This window comes from Salvia splendens, chromosome 9, assembly GCF_004379255.2.
Source record: "Salvia splendens isolate huo1 chromosome 9, SspV2, whole genome shotgun sequence".
Classification (NCBI taxonomy): domain Eukaryota; kingdom Viridiplantae; phylum Streptophyta; class Magnoliopsida; order Lamiales; family Lamiaceae; genus Salvia; species Salvia splendens.
Genome location: NC_056040.1, coordinates 32,499,559 through 32,518,174, shown reverse-complemented (window position 1 = coordinate 32,518,174; position 18,616 = coordinate 32,499,559). Strand labels below are relative to the sequence as shown.

The 18,616-nt window shown below is 36.6% G+C and overlaps 1 protein-coding gene and 2 long non-coding RNA genes across 4 annotated transcripts; 1 reads left to right on the top strand and 2 right to left on the bottom strand.

The window, feature by feature from the left end:
• The first annotated feature begins 2,260 nt into the window (after window positions 1-2,260).
• Window positions 2,261-10,912, top strand: LOC121747846. The gene is made up of 3 exons (XR_006039357.1): window positions 2,261-2,781; window positions 4,185-4,262; window positions 10,694-10,912. It is a non-coding gene; the product is annotated as an uncharacterized LOC121747846 (long non-coding RNA).
• On the bottom strand, window positions 2,268-4,172 carry LOC121747847. The gene is made up of 2 exons (XR_006039358.1): window positions 3,201-4,172; window positions 2,268-3,109 (listed from the first exon to the last, which is right to left on the bottom strand). It is a non-coding gene; the product is annotated as an uncharacterized LOC121747847 (long non-coding RNA).
• A 2,065-nt stretch (window positions 10,913-12,977) lies between the features above and the next one.
• Window positions 12,978-16,384, bottom strand: LOC121748804. 2 transcript variants are annotated; one of them, XM_042143329.1, is made up of 4 exons: window positions 16,100-16,384; window positions 14,267-14,882; window positions 13,808-14,090; window positions 12,978-13,203 (listed from the first exon to the last, which is right to left on the bottom strand). In XM_042143329.1, the coding sequence occupies exons 1-4, from the start codon at window positions 16,218-16,220 to the stop codon at window positions 13,150-13,152; spliced, it is 1,074 nt and encodes a 357-aa protein (XP_041999263.1). In that variant the 5' UTR covers window positions 16,221-16,384; the 3' UTR covers window positions 12,978-13,149. The 2 variants fall into 2 exon arrangements, with proteins under 2 accessions (XP_041999263.1, XP_041999265.1); XM_042143331.1 differs by having other exon boundaries at window positions 13,808-14,084.
• Between the last annotated feature and the right edge of the window lie 2,232 nt (window positions 16,385-18,616).

The window sequence follows — 18,616 nt, the reverse complement described above, 5'->3', positions numbered from 1 at the left end:
GAATTAAGATCTAATAGTCTTTCTTCTATGGATAATCTAAGGATTTCCTATTTTTAAGTCGATTTATCCTGGATTTTATTTTCCACAGCTCATGAATATTTATAGAGCAGAAGAGAGAAATTAGCTGATGTTACTTGGTAGGTTGATCTAATTAATTTCTCTGTAAATGCAATTCGGATAAGGTTTTTCTTTCGTTGTACTATAATGTTAGCATATACAAATGTTGTACTATAATATTTTTTTAGTTTAATAATTAAAAAGTTTACACAGCAGTAAACTTAACAACTTAAAATCGTAGCATATTAGTTGAAGGAGAAACTTTCTATAAACTAAACTACATTTCATGGTTTTTTCTATATAAAACTTAAAACACTTTTAGCTTTCAGTGATTTGCTCTATGAAAAATAGAAAATTAAAACCTTATAGATAATAATTTAAAAAATCCCAACAAAAAAAACATCGATTTTCTTCTTATGAAATGAAATTGTTGATATATATTGGGGATCTTTTGTAGTTTTCTATATATAAAATTGTTTTTTTGTGTATTTGTAGTATAGAATACTTGGAACACTGAACTTTACATTGAAGTGCCCTAGTACACAAGTTGATATTTTTAAATTACTTTTTGCATATTAAAAAATTGTTTTTAAAAGAAATATCAGGCAGAAGAATTATTTGCATTTTGGTGGTTTGTGATTTCATTTTCATGTGGGCCAAGCTAAACAACTACATAGACCACGAGATAGAGTCGCCTGGAATTTGAGTTTGTTTTTTAACATTCCTTATCGTAAGATTTTTAATTTCTTTTATTTAAGGCAAAGATTTTTAAAGACTTCATAAATGATTTGTGATTTTGTGCATTGTTTCGTGTACGATAGATCTTCTTGAGGGTGACTTACATTGACCAAAACATTTTGAATGACTGGAAAAAGCTTATCGAAACTCATACTTATATACGGATTAATAATAGTCATTTAAGTCAAATTAATTCTAAGAAATTAGAATATTAAATTAATTCAGTTTTTTTATCTGTCACATCCATTAATAAAATATCATCTTTTGGTAAAATGACACTTTTCATTAAATACAGTATTTTAATACACTGAAACATGTTGATTTGTATACGAACGTGATAATTGAAAAAAAATAAAATTTTTTGATTTAATATATTTTAATTCATGAGACTGATTAGAATTTGAACAAATTTAATAAATTTTTAAATAAAGTTGCTATTGTCCCTAAGTCTAACTATAACTCAGAATTCTAGTACTTAAACAATAGGTTTAAACAATAGGTGGGAAAAAGATTGAGCGAATGAAACCAATAAATGAACTATTCCTTTTGCAGAATTAAAAATTAAAATATTAGAGAAAAATTGTAATTGGATGCCTCACTATAATGGATAAGATCAAATTTCAAAATATCTACAGAATAATTAGAAAATTCTGTAAAATATTACTAATATATAATGATTGAATCATCATATGTTGATAAAAAATAGTGTTCAACGAGAACATAATAACATCAATCTATATAATATATACTATAGCACAAACAGATGATCGTAGATAATAAATAGTGTTGCAAGTTATTCAACGAGAACATAATAACATCAATCTATATACAAACTATAGCACAAACAGATAATCGTAGACAATAAATAGTGTTGCATGTTATTAGATGAGAGCATAATAACATCAATCTATATACAGACATATAGCAACAAACCGATGATCATATCCCAATATTGGTAGTCTTTAGTAAAGCAAATTAAAATTGTAATTTAACTTCTCATATGTAACATCTTATACATATAGTAACCAATAAAATTACAAATATATCATTAAAACATAAATTTTTATTTGAATCCTGACCTGCGTCACAAGAGTTACGCACATAGAATGTTAGTAAATCACTTATTACCTCATCAACAAAAGATACACTCCACAATCTAATTAATTTAATCTAACCAATAGTACTACTACATAAAGAAAAGGAGCGTAGTTGATTTTCCATATTGATTTTGTCTGAAATAGGGGTTTCATTCATTGTTTGACAGTTCACACTCACATGAATCCAAATCCAAGAGTGTAACTATCCGCTAAGACTATATTATTAGAAATAATATTATTAGATTGATTATCTATATAAGTTATTTTTATACGATTAAATCCGAGCTACGATAGATTTTCGTTGTTGTTTGTTTTGACGTTAGGCAGGTAAATAGAACACGTAAATATATATTACACCTATATGAATATGATAAATTTAAATTAATAAATAAAGTTCCATAATCCAAATTTTAATGTCCGATACATCCAACCAAAAGTCCAACAAAATTTAATTTATACATCATATGTTTTAAGAAAGCGGGTACTTCAACGCGGAGGACCACGAACTTGAACCAATTATTCCTACACCAAATTAAATGAATAAGTGAATAAATACTCAAATAATTAAATTAATAAATAAATAAAAAAAATCCGATAGAATTAGGTAATATCAGCAGCATTAAATGCTGCATTAATTGGATGGCAGAAGAAATCATATCAAATCATATCCCTTCCTGACGAAGGAGAAGACTAATCTGAGATAGGAGTAAGTCAGGAAACTTTCACTTGCCATTCTTTATGCATATGTATAGATATATACAATAATTTTCACCCACCCACGTCACAAACAAACTTTCCAAAATTTCCACATAGAATAGAGGAGGGAGAGTTGCAGATAATTGTAGGATCAAGTCCTCAATCCAACAACACTTCGTGCCCACATCAAAAGGTAAACCCCAAGCCTCCCTTTTCTTTCATATTCAAGCATATGCATATATAATTTGAAAGTAGAATCTGTTCTAGTAACATTAACCAATACACAGTAAGTTTAACATCGTCTCCCACCACCAAGCCATCCATAACAGTAAGACAAATGCCCCAAGTCACCAAATTCATGAAGTAAAATGAAGGAAGCATGCACTTTAAGAACTAGTCAATTGGAAAACTTATCTCATGAGTACGAATCTGCCGGATTTCCGGCAGTAAGCTCGGCAGCCCAGAGACGACAAGGGCAGCCCCCCCACACCCCTATCACTTTCAATAAAATCTTGACAAATCTACAAAGTTGAAACACAAAACACATAAATGAAAGATTATATCTTTTTAGAAGATAAAAAAAAGAGAAAGAATTTAAATATTAACATTTACCTTCCGGGAGTTCGGCGAGGAGGCGGCGGCCGGGGCTGGAGTGGTGCCGGGAAGCTGCTACGGCGGTGCGAGACGCGGAGGAGGCCGAAGCCGCCGCCTGTGCATGCACAGTGGCAGCGGCGGCGGCGGCAGATCCGTGAGAGAAAGAGGGAGCCGGGGGAGAGAAAGAAAGAGGGGGAGAGGAAGGAGGCGACAGAGATACTCGGCGACAGCGGCTGAGGCGGACCCGCGACGACGGCGGATCCGCAGCGGCGGTGGTGGCGCGACGGCGTGAGGCTGAGAGAAGAGGGAGAGAGAGAGAAGGGAGAGAGGAAGAGAGGAGCGCCGCCGGAGCGGCGGCGCTGGCAGGGCGGCGGATCGGCGGCGACGAGAGAGGGAGAGGAGAGAGGCTGCTGTTCATTTTTGGTGAATGAGGGAGGAAGAAGACTTGGATATATTTTTTTTTAAAACGTAGGTTTTCTCTTTTTGGGCTTAAGGGTTGGGCTAGTTTTTCTTTCATTTGGGCTAGAGAATTTAATGTTTTGGGGCCACCAATTTAATTAGAACTAGGCAAATGATAATTCATTTGGGTTGAATTAGTGAAAAGAATGAATCTGGGCCCGACTCCCTTTAATAGGGGAAATTGCAATAATGTATTTTAGTCCAGTTTCGAAAATAGAATTAATTTTGGAGGAAAATTTAATATTAAATTTTAGCCTAAGTTTAAATTAAGGTTCCATTAATTTTTTTTGTGTAGCTAAGTGAAAATAATTGATTTTTCAATTTATTTTAGAGTTTTGGTTAAGAGTAAAATTTGCAAAGTAAAAAGATACATAGATCCAATTTAATCGAAGCCCGAAAATAGTGAATGAAGACGCATCAAATAATATATGAGTTTAAGAATTTTTTTTAAGATAAGTGAAGTAAGAAAAGGAGAATTATTATGAGGCATGCATTCTAATTTAAGTAGATTTGTCCTTGATTCTAATTAGTGTATTATTATAGTATGAGGTTTTCGAAAAGGTTACCTTCGCAAGTAAAGTCGGAACGAAAGATTCAAGTTAAGGAAACTAAACGATCAAGGTGAACTTTCTTATCCTACATACTAATGTGGATAAAAATGCGAATTATTTTGAGGTGATATTTTATGAAAACTCGAACCTATGTTCGTTGTTGTTTCAAGTGATGTTGTCCTTGCCATAAATGTTTTGTGTATGATGCCTATCTGTTTGGCTAAGGCCAAAGGAATTATGAATGATGATATAAGTCGAATTCGGGTCCCAGTGAGGGTGGTGTCCCCGCTCGGACTAGTGTACACAAGCTACCTCTGACATGTTGGGCAGAGCAGGTGACCGAGGAAGGTGGCCACCTTCCCGGCACATGGAAACCTCTGACATGTTGGGCAGAGAAGGTGACCGTGCGAGAACACCATCTCTACGGCACAATGTGATCAGATATGGCTAAGTACAGGAAAAGGAACTGCAGTCCAATGTGAATATTTTTAGTAAGCTCGGGTCCTTTTTAATATTTTCAAATGTATATGTGTAATTTTCGGCTATGTGTTCACTAAGTACTTTTTGTACTCAGCCTTGCATATATTTCTAAATGTGCAGGTTGAGCAGCGAAGTGGTGGAGGAAGTGCTATTGAGACAAGGCATTTAATTCAGTCAGATTTTGACTCTCGGAGGTTCATGTCTTCATACATGGAACCACGTTCATTTGCTTCCGTTCTGCATCTGAAAAGACTCAAGTCTATTTTGTTCAAAACTCTGATATTTTGAAATTTTTTACAAACAATTACTCGAGTTTTCATGATCGAGTATTTTTCTTCTATGTATCAGCACTAGATTAGTCATGTCTCGCAACCAAAGTTTGATTTTATTTTCCCTTATTTCTTTCCCCGCTTCTTATACCCCCACCTCTAGTCACGGTTCCCCGACTATGCTATCCTTAGCTAGTGCGGTCATGACAGAATGGTATCAGAGCATTTTTTTCTCGTTTTGAACCCTAGAGTCTCCTTTGAAAATCTTTGATCTAGCCTTGTTCCACTAGACTGCCTAATCGATGAAAATACTCTTAGCACTCCCACCCATCGCGCTCAACGAGGAAAAAGGTAACTTGTTCTTTTCAAAAGAAAGTCAAGATGTTTAAAAGTTTGAAATTGAGAAATAACTCATGCAGTTAATTTGAGTGAACAGAAGAAAATACTAAGTTTAAAGAAAGATTTGATGTTTTTTTTATTTGGTAGCGTGCTTAAAGAAAGAGTTAACATGTCCTTTCTTGGCTAAAGACTGTGAATGCATGAATAAAGAAGTAACTTTCCTAAATGGAAAAAGGTACTGAAATATGAAAGTATAAAGTATACGAGTCTGGTACCAATTGGTGAGAGGACACATATTTTTGAGTTAGTCATTGAATAATGTTGCTAGTATGGGGAAATCGAAATTTCCAAATAACATAGAATACTTAGTTATGCATTCCTTCTAGAACACAATATGAACTCGAACTTAGAAGTACAATATGAACATTTCTCGCTTTCTCGAGCGACGAAAAGAAAAGGGCGAGATAGGAAAGAAACTTCGCCACGAGAAAAGTAATCCAACATAGAACAAAACGATGTTTCTACGTCCCAATGACATGAATAATCTGGGTTAACCATTGTCTTTCTTGGCAATCCAATCACTCCAAAGGATCATATCTTTGATCCAACTAAGCGATGTACACATACATAGCAAGAGAATATGATTACAATGTAAACAAAGAACCTAGCTTTACAATAATAGGTAAACAGAAACGGCGTGTTACGAGGATGAGCGTTCTGATGAACCGAGAGTACCAAGGGGTCATAATCCCCACATATGGTCATCTGACGTGATCGTAAGGTGAAAGTAGCTTGTGACCAAAGTTTCTCATAACTTAGTTACCATTCTCTATGAAGAATTAAACAAGGGAGTATCACCATTGTAGTTAACCAAGAAGATTCTTCAGCAGCGATTACTTGGGTTCCCATGAATTCCATTTTCTCACAACCCCCTTGATCAAAATACTTTTGTTGAATTAAGATATCAAATGACTTCTTTTGCAAGGTAATGTGTCATTATTTTCTCTCTTCTATGTTAGGGTTGTGAATCACTTTCAGTTTTGAGCTTGCTCCCTCATGTTTTCTGATAACCTCCAATGACTACGGTCCTTCTTTACTCGTTCTGTATAAAAGCAATACATTGAGTCTCTGAATTCTTGCCATCAAACTCCTATAATAGGAGCTGCTTGATTTATAGCCTTCAGAATGAACATGTTTCCCTAAACTATTATCTCTTCAATGATAATATATTCTTCAAAGATCATTAGTAGACCTTTAGTGTTTTCAAATGTGCTTGCTGACACTCATTAATTTTTAAAGAATAGTCACCTCTTCTTAATCCCACTATAATTATTCCATCATGCTTTGAGCTCTTTAGCAACTCCAAGTCTAAAGTAATTTGCTCTCTTCCCGAACTAGTTTGCTCTGGTTGTCTTCTCTACTAGTTAATTTTCGTGATTTGGTTATAAACTTTGTGAATTCATTAACGTGATATAGTATCACGATGTTGTTGACCCAAAAGGGTAGTTCCTTGTTATTCTTCTTTCTCAAATCCACTTGAGCCCAATCATTTTCAGTCTTACTATATTGGAGCAGCAATCTGGTGAGACCTTAAACCTTTTAATTTGACCCTTTGTGTTTTCAGACATACTTATTGACAAGCTCTTTGTTTTACATGAGTACTCTCATCTTCTGAATTCAAATATGTCTGTTTCTCTTGATTTGAGCTTTCCTGCAAGCTCCATGTTAAAGCTGGCACATTGCTTCTCCCTTGGTTAGTTTCCTCTTGTTGCCCTCTTTATTAGTTAGTTTCCCTGAATTGCTTATAAACTCTAAAAATTTTGTTGATATGATCTTCTATCACAGTGTTGTTGAGCAAATTGCAATTGTTTGTTTTCCTATTCTTTTCAAATCCATTTGTAACCAACCATCTCAGGTCTTCCTGTTATCATCTGGAGATACTTGAAACTTTTCTACTTCACTGTTCAATTTGATTATATTATTGGCAACCCATTATTGACATCTACATTCTATTCATCATACTCTCATATTCGCAATTTATTCCATCTGGCAAGCTCTTCCCACAATAAAATTTCTAGTTCTTTGGGTATAGCTCAAGCCCTTTGAAGTTGTATCTTTTCTTTTCTGGGAGTGAGCATAATGAGCCCAATTGAGCCTAGTCTTTGCACTTCATGAAAACCTTTGTTGCAAACTACTGGTGAGAGTTTGTGGTGAACTAAACACTCACGTAATTGAAATTTAATATCGGGGAGAAGGTATTTTTTTTGAAAGTATCCCATTCCAAAAGAATAACCAGATTTGGACTCAAAGGTAAGCTAAAACCACGATTTATTGGATCCTATAAAATTCTGGAGGAAGTGGGCCCAGTAGCATATCGCTTGGCATTACCACCCAACTTTGGGAACGTACACAACGTATTCCACGTCTCCCAACTTCGAAGGTACGTGTTCGACCCAAAACCTGTGATTCTTCATGAAGAAATCGCTCTAGAACCTGACCTGAGTTACGAAGAAAAGCCGGTAGAAATACTAGATCGAAAGATGCAACAGCTTCAGAATAAGTCGATTACTACAGTGAAGGTATTATGGAAAAACCACGGACAGGAAGAAGCAACATGGGACCTAGAAGAGAAAATGAAGGAGAAATATCCCGAGCTTTTTGTCTAAATACATCCTAAATTTCGAGACGAAATTTCTTTTAAGAGGGATAGTATGTAACGACCCGCTAAGACTATATTATTAGAAATAATATTATTAGCTTGATTATCTATATAAGTGACTTTTATACGATTAAATCCGAGCTACGATAGATTTTCGTTGTTGTTTGTTTTGACGTTAGGCAGGTAAATAGAACACGCAAATATATATTACACCTATATGAATATGATAAATTTAAATTAATAAATAAAGTTCCATAATCTAAATTTTAATGTCCGATACATCCAACCAAAAGTACAACAAAATTTAATTTATACATCATATGTTTTAAGAAAGCGGGTACTTCAACGCGGAGGACCACGAACTTGAACCAATTATTCCTACACCAAATTAAATGAATAAGTGAATAAATACTCAAATAATTAAATTAATAAATAAATAAATAAATCCGATAGAATTAGGTAATATCAGCAGCATTAAATGCTGCATTAATTGGATGGCAGAAGAAATCATATCAAATCATATCCCTTCCTGACGAAGGAGAAGACTAATCTGAGATAGGAGTAAGTCAGGAAACTTTCACTTGCCATTCTTTATGCATATGTATTGATATATACAATAATTTTCACCCACCCACGTCACAAACAAACTTTCCAAAATTTCCACATAGAATAGAGGAAGGAGAGTTGCAGATAATTGTAGGATCAAGTCCTCAATCCAACAACACTCCGTGCCCACATCAAAAGGTAAACCCCAAGCCTCCCTTTTCTTTCATATTCAAGCATATGCATATATAATTTGAAAGTAGAATCTGTTCAAGTAACATTAACCAATACACAGTAAGTTTAACATCGTCTCCCACCACCAAGCCATCCATAACAGTAAGACAAATGCCCCAAGTCACCAAATTCATGAAGTAAAATGAAGGAAGCATGCACTTTAAGAACTAGTCAATTGGAAAACTTATCTCATGAGTACGAATCTGCCGGATTTCCGGCAGTAAGCTCGGCAGCCCCCCCACACCCCTATCACTTTCAATAAAATCTTGACAAATGTACAAAGTTGAAACACAAAACACATAAATGAAAGATTATATTTTTTTAGAAGATAAAAAAAAGAGAAAGAATTTAAATATTAACATTTACCTTCCGGGAGTTCGGCGAGGAGGCGGCGGCCGAGGCTGGAGTGGTGCCGGGAAGCTGCTCCGGCGGTGCGAGACGCAGAGGAGGCCGAAGTCGCCGCCTGTGCATGCACAGTGGCAGCGGCGGCGGCGGCAGATCCGTGAGAGAAAGAGGGAGCCGGGGGAGAGAAAGAAAGAGGGGGAGAGGAAGGAGGCGACGGAGGTACTCGGCGACAGCGGCTGAGGCGGACCCGCGACGACGGCAGATCCGCAGCGGCGGTGATGGCGCGACGGCGTGAGGCTGAGAGAAGAGAGAAGAGGGAGAGAGGAAGAGAGGAGCGACGCCGGAGCGGCGGCGCTGGCAGGGCGGCGACGAGAGAGGGAGGGGAGAGAGGTTGCTGTTCATTTTTGGTGAATGAGGGAGGAAGAAGACTTGGATATATTTTTTTTTAAAACGTAGGTTTTCTCTTTTTGGGCTTAAGGGTTGGGCTAGTTTTTCTTTCATTTGGGCTAGAGAATTTAATGTTTTGGGGCCACCAATTTAATTAGAATTGGGCTAATGATAATTCATTTGGGTTGAATTAGTGAAAAGAATGAATCTGGGCCCGACTCCCTTTAATAGAGGAAATTGCAATAATGTATTTTAGTCCAGTTTCGAAAATAGAATTAATTTTGGAGGAAAATTTAATATTAAATTTTAGCCTAAGTTTAAATTAAGGTTCCATTGATTTTTTTTGTGTAGCTAAGTGAAAATAATTGATTTTTCAATTTATTTTAGAGTTTTGGTTAAGAGTAAAATTTGCAAAGTAAAAAGATACATAGATCCAATTTAATCGAAGCCCGAAAATAGTGAATGAAGACGCATCAAATAATATATGAGTTTAAGAATTTTTTTTAAGATAAGTGAAGTAAGAAAAGGAGAATTATTATGAGGCATGCATTCTAATTTAAGTAGATTTGTCCTAGATTCTAATTAGTGTATTATTATAGTATGAGGTTTTCAAAAAGGTTACCTTCGCAAGTAAAGTCGGAACGAAATAATCAAGTTAAGGAAACTAAACGATCAAGGTGAACTTTCTTATCCTACATACTAATGTGGATAAAAATGCAAATTATTTTGAGGTGATATTTTATGAAAACTCGAACCTATGTTCGTTGTTGTTTCAAGTGATGTTGTCCTTGCCATAAATGTTTTGTGTATGATGCCTATCTATTTGGCTAAGGTCAAAGGAATTATGAATGATGATATAAGTCGAATTCGGGTCCCAGTGAGGGTGGTGTCCCCGCTCGGACTAGTGTACACAAGCTACCTCTGACATGTTGGGCAGAGCAGGTGACCGAGGAAGGTGGCCACCTTCCCGGCACATGGAAACCTCTGACATGTTGGGCAGAGAAGGTGACCGTGCGAGAACACCATCTCGACGGCACAATGTGATCAGATATGGCTAAGTACAGGAAAAGGGACTGCAGTCCAATGTGAATATTTTTAGTAAGCTCGGGTCCTTTTCAATAACACCCCCGAGTGTTACTGTGATGATGGCTTGACAATATTTTCAAATATATATGTGTAATTTTCGGCAATGTGTTCACTGAGTACTTTTTGTACTCAGCCTTGCATATATTTCTAAATGTGCAGGTTGAGCAGCGAAGTGGTAGAGGAATTGCTATTGAGACAAGGCATTTAATTCAGTCAGATTTTGACTCTCGGAGGTTCATGTCTTCATACATGGAACCACGTTCATTTGCTCTGTTGTGCATCTGAAAAGACTTAAGTTTATTTTGTTCAAAACTCTGATATTTTGAAATTTTTTACAAACAATTACTCGAGTTTTCATGATCGAGTATTTTTCTTCTATGTATCAGCACTAGATTAGTCATGTCTCGCAACCAAAGTTTGATTTTATTTTCCCTTATTTCTTTCCCCACTTCTTATACCCCCACCCCTAGTCACAGTTCCCCGACTATGCTATCCTTAGCTAGTGCGGTCGTGACAAAGAGACCCATCCCAGTCGTTGAGTTTGTACAGAAAAATCTAATAAACAAACCATCCATTATCCACCAACTCAATAGTTTTATAACCTCAAGAAATGGAGAATATTTTATTTTAATGAGTTTACTAAGTTTGTAAAATATAATTTGTTGGCAAGCTGTCATCGGATTATTCTCAAGGAATCATTAATCATTAGGCTTTTCTTTTCTTCCACCTTGGGCCATGTGCTATAGATTTTTTATTTTATACTCCATTCGTTCCATAATAGATGGCATACTTAGGAAATGACATGAGATTTTAAGAGATGTTTTGTATGTTAAATAGAAAGAAAAAATAGTATATTTATATTAATGTGAGAGTTTTTTTCTAAAACAAAAAATGTGACATCTTTTATGGGACAAATTAAAAATGAAGATGTTACCTCTATTATATAACGGAAGAAGTACTATATTTCGAGTACAAAACAAGATCTCACAGGAAGTAGTGTTGTCGATATTAAATAATTCAATCTTTTGATTCAAATAAAGGTACTATTTTTTTGCCGGCTGGGAGATAAATAAGTTTAACGATATTGGAGTTCCAATGACTAAACTTTCTACCCATTACTTTTGTTGGAGTGGTTTGGATTGTGCATGATAATTTTTCTAATGACAACAGTATTGATTAAATCCAATATAGACGTCCATTATTGTAGGCACATATTTGATGGAGTACATGAGATGAGCTAAAGTCAAGATTGAATATTGACTTAGATGAGCTAGAAAAAAAATTAATTAAAGTATTGTTAGTAGAGAATAAGTCTTACTCCCTTCGTCCCATGTAACTTACACTGTTGCTTTTCGATTCGTCACAAACTCCTTACACTATTTATAGTTTGAGTTAGAATTAATACATTTAATTAATATGTTAGTTTATGTTAAGAGTTTAGTTTAAGTTAGAATTAATGCATTTAATTAATACTCCCTCCGTCCCGCACTACTCGCACGTATTTCCTTTTTGGGCGTCCCAGGTTACTTGCACTCTTTCCATTTTTAGTAAAAATTTTCATCTACAGCCGTCATTTTTTACTTTCCTATACACTCATTCCTTAATCTCTGTGCCGAAAAGGAAATGAGCGAGTAGCTCGGGACGGAGGAAGTATGTTAGTTTAAGTTAAGAGCTCATTTATTAAGTGATGTCTCATTACACTTAAAAATTCTAATTTAATTACACTAAAAAATCAATCCAAAATTTACCACCTAAAATGAAAAGTGCGAGTAACATGGGACGGAGAGAGTATCTTATTAGAGAGAAAATAGTTTCCAAAATTAGAAAATGCAAAAAGAAAAAAAGTGCAGACAAATGAAGTATATAAAAGAGATCATAACACAGCCATCAATGGTCAATGGTCTTTTTGATACGTAAAGTAATAAGCAGAAAAATCCGAGATTCGGCCCATTCTTAAATCACTATACCCATTTTGTGTATGCAATGCACCATTTTGAACAGTAACCCAAGATAAGAAACCCTACTTCCATTGTAACCCTCTGCGGAGAGTGAGAGGGCATCGGTGATTGGTGGCCGGAGGTGTTTTGGGAGGCAGTGAGACATCTAGAATTGGCATTAGTGGTGGTAATGAACCTCAATGCCTACAAGGCGGCAAGCCAGAAGTTTTATTGCCAGCTTGATTAGGCTACATGGTGGTAAGGAGACGGCGGTGATGGTGGGCAGCACCGAGAGGATTAGGCTACGACAGAAACATATTTTTACATCTTAATATACGAAATAATTTGAGCTACCAAATACCTCATTTATTACGATAAACAGTACTAACATCATCGCGTGGAACATGTTTTCGTGAATTCAATAAATGATGTTATCTCAACAATCTGTAACTCAGAAATTTACTCAACTTCTACGGAAATAATAATAGATATCATGAACAGTAAACTGGGTCTGTAAAATTTTCCCTATATAATTTAACAAATAACAAGTCCAGCTTGTGACCACTTTAACAATCAAAATACAAAATTATAGGATCTAATTTCAACTGTCTTTAACAAAAACAAACAAACCTAAAGTTGGACACCCCAGAGAATACATGAATCTCCCAGTTTCAACTGTTATCGATGGTTCTGGGAGTAATCAAAACTTAGAGGCTGCTGACAGAAGGGGGCCTACAACGTACGTACATAACAGAATTCATTAGAAGATGTAAAATGGACAACACGGATTCTACATAAATCAGAATGAATGAATTGACGCATGATATGGAAATGACAAAATGCATCAAATGTTCCTTTGCATAGGTCCTATCCTAGTTTCAGGAATCCATATCTAAAATTAGCACATTCATTGCACGATCCAATTTCAGATGAGACATAGTTATGCGAAATTGACAGCACTGACAGCCAATAACTCAATAATGTGGTAACTTCGACAATTCTCGATACTGTCTTTAGAAGATGGAACTGGCATGCATTTGCCTCATTCGATATCCAGTAATTAATTATAGGACAAAGATAAACTCTGTATACCTTTTTTCTCCACTCAACTAAAATATGAAATAGGTGCAGTTTGATATTAGTGCTTAACTATTTCCGTAAAGTTTATGCTAGCTTCATTATCTAAATGATTGTTTATGAAGTTGGATCATGGCAAACTTGTCAAGACTTAGCAGGGTGAAAAAAATGGCAAGCATCTAGGAGGATAATGTAAATTAATTACATAATATGCAACTGACTAAAGGGAAAAGTAACATGAGAGAATTGCAGAATGTACCTGAAAAGAGGCATGCCGCATTTGATCATATGACTGAGCATACATCATGGTATGCATTGGAAAGGGCATATACAATGCATCCCTAGAATTCTGACTTGATCCTACGGCACAATAAGGGCTCATCACTGGGATCCTGTAGTTGAGGGAAGCTTGAGGAGGCGGCATCTGACCCATCTGTGGGAAGACAGAGTCATACTGGACAAATGGAGGCTGAAAACTTTGCAAACTAAAAGGTGCCATCCTGAAACTCTGACCAGTGGGGATGCTCTTGACGTATCTGCATCTTAGAAGAGGGAAAAATGAAAATAATATATCAAACCCTATGCCAATTACAATAAAATAAACTTGAGATTGAGAAAATATAATATTCACAAAATTCATTAACTAGAACTTGGGACATCGTTGCAGTCATAAAAAAGACGGAGAATTTAGAATTTCAAATGTGTCATTTTTTATTACCTGTCATAACTGCGATCATAATCAGGATCAATGCGGTCCTTCTCCCTATCTCTAAAAATTGCAACTCTCGAAAAATTTCCACCTTCCATGCTGCAGTTCCTTCTTTCCCAATCCAAACCCAAGTCTCTTGAAACTTCAGTGTCATCAACAGCGGTGTTCGTCCCATCTGAAGCAGCCCAAGGCAATGCCTCTTCTGCTTCAGAATTACTAGGGCTGCTGAAAATACGAGCTCTTGCTCTGTCATACTCTTCCTTCCTCTCTTCCACAGTTCTTACTGGATTGCATTTATGGCCAAGTTCATTGAGGTCATTAGAGGAAGCTTTAGGCCTTGGTCTAATGACAATCTTGATCTGATCAAGTTTATCATTTTCCGACTCTTTTGCAGGAACATCTGACAAGCAGACTGCAGGGAACTTGGACTCTGGCTTCTTTATAACCAAAATTCTGATTCCTTGGCCATCCGAAACATTTTCCTGAACCATGGTTTGCACACCATAGTGTTGAGCAACACGGTGGGCGGCAAGACGAAGGTATGAAGTCGGGAAGTGAGGAAACTCGAACTGCTGTAGATCACTGTTTTGCAAGAACTTCTGTATATCGAGTTCCATCCGCAAAACTGAATATCCAGATAAGATGTATGTCATCACCAATAAATTGCAAATTAACTAAATAAGAAGCAGAAAATGACCCATATCTTCATAATATACGAAGATATGAACACTTATTCTCATAATGAGTGTTTTTCTGAGCATATGTGCTCTTTACAACAATTTTAAGGTGCTTTAGAGCCAATAGGTTTATCTGGAATTTGGCAATCCGGCAATCCCACATCTTATTGTAAAACGCATAATTTTAAATTAATGCAACCATAAGTTTGTCACTAGTAATAATCTTAAATTCTATAACCTAAATGTCCAATAATGCTTTTTTAATAAGATGATACATCTAATAAGCTCTAAAAACATCTTTATATATGCAGGAACTTATGAGTTCCCTAAGAAATAAGATAAGCTTAGCTAAAGTGGTCAAACACACTCTTAAACTAAAAAGATAAGTGTTGAAGTTTGTGATTTGCTTGTTTGTAATGGATGTAAGATAACACAGTATAAATGTCAAACTTCTGGTATTCTCTTTAACAAAACATGGTTTTCAGTCTATCATAACATTACCGAATAGGGAAGATAAACAATGATAAAGTAATCAACAAAGACCGCAACCTGTACTCTTTCTAATCAACCTATGTTTAGCCAATACCTCAACCATCCGTGTCAACCACAAAATATCACAATCACATTGCAGGAGCAGGGAAGGGATATCCTCCTCCCTTAATCTATGATAAAGCTTGCATTTAGTAATCCCTTACTTTATATGCACATTTAGTAATCCCTTATTAGCATCGTGATTTGTTTCTTCTTACTTCAAGAGTAGTAGAAAATAGACTACTCACCAGAAAGGAAAAACCTCAATAAATCTAACACAGAACACCAATTTTTAAAATGTGCTATGGATAGCTTTCTTGAATTTATCTTCAGCTAAAATTTAAACAAGCAAACTTTTGCCGAAATTCTAGATTATGCAACACATAGCCAACCAAATCCAGATTGTTTAAGCGCAACCCAGACTATCACACAATTCAGATCTACAAGTTTCAGCAACGCAGAAACATACAACAAAACTAAAGTCAGTTGAATAAATCCAAAGACGTAACACATCCAATGATCAAAACTAGAATTCTAACCAACACGCATCTCAAAATTACTCTCAGAATTGAAATTAACTAGCTAACTAACTAAGGAACAGAACTGCAAAAAAATAAGTTAAAAAGGCACTAACTAGTAAGACGATGGCGAGGATTCTGAAGCGCCTCGACGAGAAAAGGATCCACCATGGAAGCGTAAGGCGGCGGTTGATCCCCGTCAGCCTTGTGCTCCAAAACAGTCGAATCCATATCCATATCTCGTCTAAAAGAGAAAAAAAATGCAAAATCAAGAACAATCTACAGCAGTAGATAGAGATATAGTGTCCTTGTGAAGAGGAGGGGAATTGAGAAAAGGGAAAGGCCCTTTCTCGAATTTTCCTTGGGATTATCCCTCCACGCTCCACCGGTCGAAGAGAGAGATTGAGGAGAATTGAGATTTGGATTTATATGGAATTTTTTCCTCTGATATTTTTCTTATTTTCATTTTGCGGTACAAAATTTGTCAATATATGAATGCGCAGAATTGTAAAAAAGTTAAGTAAAATATGAATTTACTTTTATATAATATTATTAATTTTATAATAAAATTTAAATAAAATAAATTAGTGTAATATAAGATCATTATCAAAAATAAAAATAAAGAATCGGAATCAGAACCGCCTAAACCCTTGCCGGGCCGGTTCAAGTTCAATGAATTTCTGAACCGTGAACCGCCGGTTCTTGAATTGTGCTCATGCTTAATTATGAGTGGCTTGAGCTTAGGCTTACTTCTAATTTGTTTGCAATAGTTAACTAAAACATATTTCCCTTTATTGAATGATTTAAGTTTTCATGCGTTATTTAGTTCCATTCTATTATATACTTGATTTACTATGTTATTGTGCTTTGGAACATTATAGCTAGAACATGCCTACAATCCGACGTCTCTTTAACTCGGATTTAGGAACATAGCGTAGTTAGGAAACTCTATGAACTAGAAGCGTGAGAGGTTATAGTTCGAGGAGGGGATCGTTGAATTTAGGGCTGACAATTTTTAACCCAACACGATAATCTGACATGAATCTGCACGAGAATAATAGGTTTGTGTTTAGCCTTATTGGGTTCGTGTCCTTATTGGGTTGACCCGTTAAGAACCCAAAAATTTCGGATTGGATGCGGATAACCTTTTAAGAAATAATAATATTATATTTATTATTTTTAAAAAAATAATATTTTACTTTAGTTATTTAATTTCTTGTGAATCATGTTTATATCATGGAAAATGAATATTTAGCATGCAAATCAAGTTTAAAAATTAACTTTAATAGTGTAATATTATGATTAATCATGTAATATCTGGATTTGGGTCGTTATCATGTTGTGTCAACCCATATTATATCGTGTCGTTAATGGGTTCGTGTCAGGTTCGGGTTTAAGTGTAGCAGGTAGGGTTCGTGTTCGGATTTATAGTTTCCTTAACATGGCGGGTTCAAGTTAGGCCTTATTGGGTTGAATCATTATCAAATTGACCCGATAACGACCCAATACGCACGGTTTTCCACCTCTATTTGAATTAGTTAGAAGCTAATTGTATGACTACCGTGTAACCTAGCGATTAGGGCATTAGCAATGGGGCGCCCTAAGGCGCGCCCTATGGCGCGCCACGTCAGCAGTTTTATTCTCCTACCTCCCCACCTGCAGTGGGGCGCCCTATAGCGCGCCACGTCATCATTTTTTTAATATTTACAAAATCCATACGAATTTTTAAAAAAATAATACATTAAAATACGAATTTCATAAACTTCATTTCATTTAATAAAAATTAATACATTACAATGCGAATTAAAAAAAACGCAAACTCAGCGACGGCGGTTACGAGCCCACACTTCTTCAGTCATGTCACTCATGAGCTGCGCATGCTCCTGTTGGTGGCGCATTGAGGTCTGTCTAGATAGAACCTCTTGGAACCCCAAATGCCCGCTCGACATCCTTCCGCGCCGCCTCCTGCTTTTGCGCAAATAAAACCCTCTTCTCACCAATTGGGCAGCTGACCGTCTTTAGGAAAACTGGCCACCGTGGGTAGATGACATCGGCCAAGTAGTACCCCATATGGTATTGGCGTCTGTTGGCAGTGAACTCGATGGCTGGGTCGTTGCCGTTACATTGGTCGGTGAAGAGGGTGGACTAGTTGAGGACGTTGATGTCGTTGTTCGACCCGGCTACGCCGAAGTAAGGATGCCAGATCCAGAGCCGATGGTCAGCGACGGCTTCGAGGATCATTGTCGGGTGGCTGCCCTTGTATCCACTTGTGAATTGGCCTCTCCACGCCGTCGGACAATTCTACCACTCCCAGTGCATACAGTCGATGCTCCCGAGCATCCCGGGAAACCCGTGCGCCCTCTCGTGCATCTGCATCAGACCCTGGCAATCAGTGGTTGTCGGCTTGCGCAAATATGTGTCGCCATAGGCCTCTACTATCCCCCGACAAAAGCTCTTCAGACACTCGCGGCCTGTAGTCTCCCCACAGTGGAGGTACTCGTCAAAAAGGTCCGCCGTGGTGCCGTATGCCAACTGACGAATAGCAGTCGTGCACTTTTGCAATGGTGTAAGGCCGGGTTTCCCGATGCCGTCCTCCCGAAATGTGAAGTATTCATCACGTGAAGACAATGTAC

Excerpts from the sequence above, each read along its gene's own strand:
- LOC121748804 (XM_042143329.1), bottom strand. The coding sequence starts at position 16,220 with ATGGATATGGATTCGACTGTTTTGGAGCACAAGGCTGACGGGGATCAA. Across the intron at positions 14,883-16,099 it reads TCCTCGCCATCGTCTTACTA|TTTTGCGGATGGAACTCGAT; the intron begins GTTAGTGCCTTT and ends CTGGATATTCAG. Across the intron at positions 13,204-13,807 it reads TGCGGCATGCCTCTTTTCAG|GCCCCCTTCTGTCAGCAGCC; the intron begins GTACATTCTGCA and ends CGTACGTTGTAG.